The following is an 8,766-nucleotide window of genomic DNA, read 5'->3' as shown; positions in this document are numbered from 1 at the left end:
CTGTTTACTCAGTACAAGGTGACCTACCTATTCAGCGTCCTGCACACTTTAATAATAACATTTTGCCCCTTTATGTGACAAAAAAGAGAATGCACAATCTGTACGACTGAAAAGGAGCAAATATCTGACCGTATCTGCTGTTAAAAAAGATAAAAACATCATAGTTACACTCCTTGTGAGAATCAATCCAACACTAGTACATATCAAGCAGTACTTTTTGTTACAAGCTGTGCTGCACTGTTCTTACTCCTTGTTTTTCCTCATCATGCCCAACTTAGTTATCCATAAAAATATTTAAGTATATTTAAGGTTAATCATTCATTCTGCCCTGAAAGCCCCTTGGTTAATTGTTCAACCACTCCAGAGTGAAGTGTGCCTGGTACAGCCATTTATAAGGAACTAAATTGACACAAGGTAAGCAAAGTCTGCTGCCAAGTTTGTCTTTTAGTCTCTCATTCTTGATAGCAGATCGTATCTGTCGTACTATCTATCATATCTATCCAGGCCCCAGCCAGCCACATTAAATCATGCATTTGGCCCACAATAAACGATCTTTTGCTCTCATAAAATGTCGAGTGATTTTCCATAAACCAGACAACAGCTATAATAAAGGAGAAGGAATCACATGGCTGAGATTTACACTGCAGTACATGTCCAGTGAAATATCCCAGTTACAGTAACAAAACTGATATTTCCTCCTAAAATCAGATTATAAATCTTTTTATTTAAGAAAATATGACAAGAATTCCAGTAATGAGAGAAAGAGAAAAAACATAATAAACAGAGATATAACTCGAAGAATTTTGGACGTCTTTTTGTTTTCACAATCTTAGTGAGATTTCCCCAAATGATTAATTAAATTTAGCTTGACTCTAGTTTAGTCACTGCTAGATTTACAGAGTGTGCTTTTCGTGTACTTTCTGACTGTGAATATCTTTCCTGAACAGATGATGGCAGTAGAAGCCCAATGAAGACAAGCTAGACTGGACTTTGATATTCTTCTCATTTAATATCCCTTCATTCTGAAATAGCATAAACATGACAACAACAACAACAAAACTGCAGCGTGGCAAAACTTGTATCCAACAATTAAACCTTTTAGATTTTAATTTTTGATTTCTTAAACTGGCACTTGGCTGAATTCACACATGAAGTTCAGGTTACTCGTCTCAGAAAGTACTTCACTCAATGCAAGATTTAGTTTCTTAAGTGATGGTTTACAAGTTACAGACTTTGTCACAAACTGGGTTCACAGGATCTCAGAAACATTCATTGTGTATTTAGCAGGTTGGAGTCTGAAGACATTTTACTGCAATAGAGGTCTGCGGTGAGGCGTGCAGCATTCTTGGAGCTTGAATCATATTAAAGACAAAAAGTCCGAATATTTCATATTCTGCTGCTTCCGCCAACTACATGAAAATGAAATGCTCAATCACAAGAGTACCCGAGTGCTACATTTTCAGTTCATTAAAGTCATTAAAAAAATTAAAGCTGCAGCTAATAATGGAGCTGTTCTGAATACATTGTTAGATTTACTCATTTTGTCTTCCATTAAACTTCCTCATTTTAAGTCATTAATAATTTAAATGAAATGAGAAACCCAGGAGGTTCATGCTGTTGCCTTAATACGAGACATACTGCACACGTCTTCTCTTGCACACCTGTTTAATTCCCTAGATGTTTTCAGCGATACACACAGTATCACCCAACATGATGAATTGATAAATCACTGTATAGAGCTGCAAACATTTCAGTCATCACTTTTAGCTGATATCAAACTTGCAAGAAAAATGTCTACGTATGATTTTTATTTTTAATTCTTCTCAAAAATATTAGACATTTGGAATACGTGGTCCAAACCTAATCCAGCTAAAAACATTGTGAAGAAGTATAGAAGTAATCTTAAGGCTCAAGTCCAACACTGTGTCATTTCTCATCCCTTTGGGAGGCCTTTCATCAGTGTTAAAGTGGAATCAATCTGCCTCGCCAAGTCATTCCCTTTGGATTTAAGATACTCTTCACTATGTCACCCCTGAACATATTTGATTTACTTTCTAAAGTGTGTCTTTAAATATAATGAAATCTGGCAGCACTTTAATAACCTCTGTGGAAATAGCCTGCACTTTCACTTTCCCTGCATCTGAATATATTACTGTCTGATCTCCACCAAATATAATTAACTTTTCCTAATCATTCACTTTTAATTTTTTTATAAATACTTCTTTGTATTTACTTTCAGAATTTTTACATTTTTTATTCTTATGTTGAGGAGATTATTAAATATATTTACCCATACTTGATCTGTGATTTAGCTGAGAGTCCAATATTTATTTTATATAACTTTATTTGTTGTCCTTCAAGCTTCAAAAACATCCATAACATTACAATCAATCTTGCACAATATTGCTTTGCAAATACCCTTGTTAAATTAATGGTTAAAGACGTAGTTTTAAAACAGATAAACAATATCTGCAATCTCTCAACAATACTGCTAAGTCCTAAAAGAGTCATGAAGCCATTAATAATATTAACCTTAAGTTTGTTTACCAGAAGTCAGGGTGAGTCATCCAACATATGACCAGTCATAAACCTCAGCTGTATTAAAATAAGTTGTATTGCTTATGAATGCAGCAGTGGAAGGATGTATTGTTTTTGCATTTCAAACGCAAGTGTTTTCCTTGAATGTGTTCCTTTACATATTTGGAGCTTTTATTATTGTATCAATTGATGTTTATTGTATGAATTCATTTGTTTTCAAATTCTGTGTTTGCATTTTCTATCTTTTACTGTATTTAACTCCTTTTTTTTTTTTTGAAACATCATAAAATATACAAAAATTCTGTTTATTTGCTTTGCATTATAAGGGTCCGAGCACCAACGGTGCCAAAGGACCCTGTTGAAACTCTAGGGTTTCTTTTTCTTCTTCTTCACTCTTTTTCCGTCTTTTCAAACTCCACTTTGGTGGCCTAAACATACCCCAAAATGCGTCAAACTTTGCATGCACATCAGGACTGGTGAAAAATTTGATATTTTATGGGAGCTGTGCACGTGTGGCAAAATGGCTCCATAGCGCCTGTAAAATTGAAAAAGTGGTCATTGGGCCAACTGCCAGGACGTTTCATCTACAGTCACAATATTTGGGGGCACATGCAGCACATCAGGACACAGGAGACAGTCAATCACGGCCACGCCCTAAACCCAACAGGAAGTCGGCCATCTTGTATTAGCTGTAAATTTTTTCTGATTAATAACTCATCGGGGGTAAGTCCGAGAGACCACAAATTTGGCCAGTATAGGCAACAGACCTTCCTGATGAAAAGTTATCAAAATGCTCCGCAAAAGTCAGCTGCTCGTATTAATCAAACAGCCCACTTCCCTTTATGACACTGAGCAAATAGTCATAAATGCTCTTATCGGCCTTTCTAATAGTGTGGATGTTACATTTAGATTCATGGTGGCGTAAACTATTACATTTCATCTTTATCTCATCCAGCGATCACTTCTTTTTCACAGGCCTCCTTTATAACGGCCGGACAGCTTGTTGCATAATGAAATTCAAAGCACTCTATCGACCAGGGAGATCTTGCACTCCGTTTACTTATATTTACATATATTTTGTTTTCCCACTACAGGCAAACAGGCATGGTGAATGTATGGCCCTGCTGGAACACAGAGCTGGTCTGAGATCAGGCAACTTCCAGGCTCTACTGTAAAGGCTGGAGAGGAAACATTTTATTTAGTTTTATCGCAACGTGACAAATAAAGGCTCTTTTCTTGAACGTGCAATCTGCATATGGCAAGAATGTGTTAATTTCTTTGCAAAATAAGGTGTTAAAACATGCAAAGTCACATGTTTTGCCTCGTGACGTCTCATCCACCCGCCACTGATAGATAGAGACACCTGATGATGACAGTAAAGATGTATTCTGATGAGTGATTCTTCATATAATAGTCATGTTTATTTTGCTGTACCAATGAAAATGTGATTTTTTGGGGGGCAAAAATTTGATCCGGCTTACCCAGGTTTGGCCTAGAATGTATATAAATATATTTATATATGTGCTTTTACTGTTGTAGCCATAACACTCTTGACCAAACTTCCTGTTACAGTCCTGTTAGAGCCTCAGTTAAATAAACTTAAAAAAAACCCACCTGTACAGACAAACATTAGTTTTATTCCTCCCTAAAAGCCAGTGATGCTGTTATTGTTCTTACTTCCATACACATAATAATTAGCTTAAAATTTGTTTGATCTTTTTGCTCAAAAAAGTTTAATCATTTTTATTTTCTGCCTTCAGTAATAGCCATGCCATTTACTACAACAGAAAAGGTGTTCTGTGTACTGAAGTGCGCCCAAACTCAGTCAAATGTGAATGTGCAATGTGCAATTTGTTAGAAAATTTCATAAACAAGTGCCAACAGAAAAGCAGATTTGGACGTGACAGTTACCAATTACATGAACAAATTACTATCAAATTACCCTTGCCCAGAATTTTGAATTTGAATTTTGTAGAATAAAACATTTTATGTCCAAAATAAATCCTATTAAGTATGATTTCTCATGACCATGTAGTCACTCCGATATGGACATCTCAAATAATGTAAAAATTTTTGGGACACCCTGTCTATAATTATAATTATTGTTGTCATTATTATCATGTTAAATTAAGGGGGATACACTAAACCTTCCCTAAGCTCTTTCACGGATTCATTTTTAATTATTTGCTTATTTAAAGACTTCATTACTTGTTTAACACTGCACAGCTGTAATATGATACACCATAACAAACACAGCACAGTAACCGGTAATAAAACACCATTTAATTGACTATTTTTATTTATGGGGATTATATTACAGCAGCTGCTCTGTCGCCCTCTGCAGGCTGACGGTGGTGCTGCTACAATCAGTCACAATAGGCGGTAGGAGTGGACGAGCAGGCAGCAGTCTGTCTGCACAGATCACTGATCAGAGGAGGTGAAAACCAGCCACCACCTGCTAAACCCTCCCTCCTCTTCCTCCGACTGGAAACAGGAACCGGTGTCCGGGTTCCAGCATGTATTGATCTGTTTGCTTGTTCTCCGGCGGATCCTCCATGCGTCAGCCCCGGGAATGGAGCAGGAATCCGGTGCGGCGTCCACGGGGACTTTCATCCCCCTGAACGAACACGAGCAGAGGTATTACTCAGGTCTCCACGGTCTGTGCCAGGCGGACACTTCAGGAAAACTGTCGTCCGGCAAAGTGGCGGAGCTGTTCAAGGCGTCTCAGCTGCCTCCGGAGTCCCTGCATAAAGTGAGTGTCTGCAGCTGCATCACATGTTACCCGGAATGAAGCCTCTGCTGCTGCTAGAAAGCCTCACAGATCTGCAGGAGACACCGAATGATCAGTCTGAGGTCTACTGGGTGTGACAATGAGGCGTTTTTTTTTCATTGTGGAGCTGCTTTCTGGTGCTGTGAGTGAGACAGAAGAGTCACACACCTTTTCTTTAGGAAGCCTCCTCACACAGAGCTGCAGATGTCTCCTCAGCACATCAGTACAACCTGCTGATCATTACAGGAGAAATTATGGATATTATAGGTAGATTTAAGGCAGGCTTTTGTTCTGGTTTGCTAATAGCCTGTTTATTATTGTGATCTAAGGAATTTCTGTGTTGATGCTGCATGCTTTTATCATCTAACAGGAAGAGTTAGGTTTGCAAAATGTTCCCCACCACAATTGGTTTGGCAATTTTATTCCATTTGCTACACTTACACTGGATTATTTTAACAGTGATCAAGCTGTCAGTCTGTTTCTTGGTTAACTGATAGTCTGTTGACCTCTATAAGAGAAATGACAGATTTTCGAGTCAGACTTCAGGTTAGGCTTTTGGTTTGGATTTGCAATAAGTCTGTTTACGGTTGTGATCAAAGGAACTTTGGATTAATCTGTTGTCGGTGTCATCAGACAAAAAGATTTTGGTCTTTAAAATCTCTTTTTAAATGACCACACCAGTAGTTTTGCATTTTTAGTCTATTTGCTACACTTACACTTAACATAACACTAATTATTTTTAATATTGATAAAGCTTTTTGTCACTTTCTCAGTAACCTGGTTGACAGTTTATATAGTCTGTTGGTCCTCACAAGAGAAGTTATAGATTTTATAATTGGGTGTAAGGGTAGACATGTAGTTCTTATTTGCAATCGGTGTGTTTATCATTGTGTTCAAAGGAATTTCAGATTAGCTTTGCATAACAGTTGTTGTCGGTGTCACCTGACAATAAGAGTTCAAGCTCTAAAATCTGTTTTTAAAGGACCACACCAGTGATTTTGCAAGTTTGACATGACTTATTGTTTTTAATAGTGATGAAGCTTCCAGTCTCCTTCTTGAATAACTGATTGTTTTGATAATCTGTTGGTCCTCATAAGAGAAATGACAGATTTTGGTGGTCTGACTTGAGTTCTCATTGATTAAACGATTGTAGTGATTAAAGAAATTAGTGATGTTCCAAGGACTTAACAATCAGAGTTTGGTCTCTAAAATCTGTTTTTAAAAGGACCCCATCAGTTCTCGCACATTTACTAAACATATATTTTACTTTCAGTGATTATTTTAGGCTTTCCGTCACTATTTTGATGGAGTACTTATATAGTCTGTTGGTTTTTCATAGTTAGAGATTACATTTTTTTTTCTAATTTGAGATGTAGTTGGTGTTGTTATCACCTAACAATAAGAGTTAGGTTTGCAAAATTTTCATTTTTAAAGGACCACACCAGTGGTTTTTGTCATTTTAGTCCATTTACTTCACTTAGACTTAACATGACTATGATTATTTTTTAGTAAATTAGTTTTTAGGCACTTTTTGATTATTTAGCTGACTGTTTATGTAGTCTGTTGGTCCTCCTAAGAGAAGTTATACATTTTATAATAAGACGTAAGGTTAGTAATTGGTATTACCTGAAAGTAAGAGTTAGGTCTTTAAAATCCATTTTTAAAACACTACACCAGTGGTTTTGCGATTTTTGCCCATTTACTACACTTACACTTAACATGACAGTGATTATTTTTAAACAGCTTAAAATGATTGATTGTTTATGTAGTCTGTTGGCCATCATTAGAGACATAGTATTTAAATTTGGGTTTAAGATCACACTAGAGCAGGAAGAAATAGAAAACGTGGTCTAAGTTTTTCTGCCTTAGTGATACTCAAAGCCCTTCACAATGTTTCCCATTCGCTCATTCAGACACACTAATAGAAACAGAGCTGCAATGTAAGAAGTTTGCCTGCCATTGGGCAACTTCGGGTTCAATGTTTTGCCAAAGGACACTTCAGCATGTTTAGTCTGGGAATCAAACAACCAACCTTGTGATTCCTGGATAACCCACTCTTCACCTGAGCCACAGCCACAATTATGTAAAACTGAAACCGCAGAATTTGAAAACTATAACAAAAATACGCCTAGTTTGAAATTAATCTCATAAAAAGCACTGGTGTAGTTCTTTAAGTTTGAATCTACTACTTTGTTCACTGATGCTTTCAAAGTCATTTCAGACAAAGCGAGAGTCTAATTCAATACATATAAAATTCAAAAACTTGCTTTGCAAGTTAGAAATCATGATTTAAGAGTTGATAGCAGACATGCCAGACAGAGAACTGATTAACAGTGGCAGAGTTGAACTGTTTTGGCTCCAAAATAGAAGCACCAAGTCATTTTGCTGACCCATCACAAGAATATATAAACACATTTTTCCAGCTCAGATGAGCACAGCAGGTTGCCGTCTCCGTTCAGGCAACTCTCCGTCCCAAGGGGTCGGCTCCCGGCGATGGCAGCCTATTGTGTCTCTGCGTGGGTGTCAGGAAGTTTGGCAATGAGCTGCACTTCCTTCCTGTCCGGCCTGGATCGCCACCACCATTTGGAGGAGATTGACACTCAGCCTTCAGAGCTGTGTTTGGAGCTGCTGCAGGATGCCTGCAGGATCACTCCTGGAGTCTGAGCTGACTTCTAGGTCAGCGTGTCACGCAGAGTCACAGAACCCTGTATTTCCACTCAGTTTTATGATGAGTCAGATGTGATATTGTAATTTGGCCTTTTTAAGTTTTGCTGTTCATAGTCTCTGATATTTCACAAAACAAGGACATTTTCCACATGTGTTAAATGTGGAGGTGTGCTTTGCTGACTTATGTTTTCACAGTGATCACATTTATAGAGCAAGGATCCTGTTGTCTCACCTGTGTTTACAGCAGATAAGTGGAAAAACATGATACTTCCTCCTGCTGTGGTGAAATCAGTTGCTGAACTTATTACAATGACATGCACACACTTTAGCTTATTTTCTCTGCTAGCTATGCAAATGTTTCCCATGATATTTTACTATGGGAGCATGGTCACAGCCACAGCAGCCATTCTGAGTAGTCCTTAGTGATGTAGGTCAGCGTTCTACCTGGAACTTGTAGTAAATATATGAAATTACAGAATTAATATGTGTGTTGTTTTGTCGGGTTGAAGGTTAACTCTTCGGTATGTGTTTGCGCTCAGAGGCATGCTCACTGATGTGTTGGCAGATATGGCTGCCAAACCTGTCTAGTTGCATGAGTTGTTGGTTTGTGCTTCGGATGACGTTGTGACATCCAGGTGTGATGGTTGAAGTGTTTTTTGCAATGGTGGAAGAAGAACTCAGATCTTTTAGTGAAAGGAGCAATGTGAAAATACAAGTTCTGCATTCATACTTCCAAGTATTATCAACAAAATCTACTTAAAGTATCAAAAGTGAAAGTATGAGTTTCATCA

General features: G+C 37.6%; 1 protein-coding gene across 1 annotated transcript in view; it reads left to right on the top strand.

The window, feature by feature from the left end:
* Positions 1-4,883: 4,883 nt before the first annotated feature.
* reps2 (RALBP1 associated Eps domain containing 2) overlaps positions 4,884-8,766 on the top strand; it is a 31,750-nt gene continuing 27,867 nt past the window's right edge. Inside the window, exon 1 of the mRNA XM_022200283.2 lies at positions 4,884-5,290. Coding sequence (XP_022055975.1) covers positions 5,111-5,290 — 180 coding nt within the window. The 5' untranslated portion in view covers positions 4,884-5,110. The remainder of the gene's footprint in view (positions 5,291-8,766) is intronic.

This window comes from Acanthochromis polyacanthus, chromosome 4, assembly GCF_021347895.1.
Source record: "Acanthochromis polyacanthus isolate Apoly-LR-REF ecotype Palm Island chromosome 4, KAUST_Apoly_ChrSc, whole genome shotgun sequence".
Lineage (NCBI taxonomy): Eukaryota > Metazoa > Chordata > Actinopteri > Pomacentridae > Acanthochromis > Acanthochromis polyacanthus.
The sequence above is the reverse complement of the archived record's forward strand: the minus strand, read 5'-3'. Positions and strand labels throughout refer to the sequence as shown.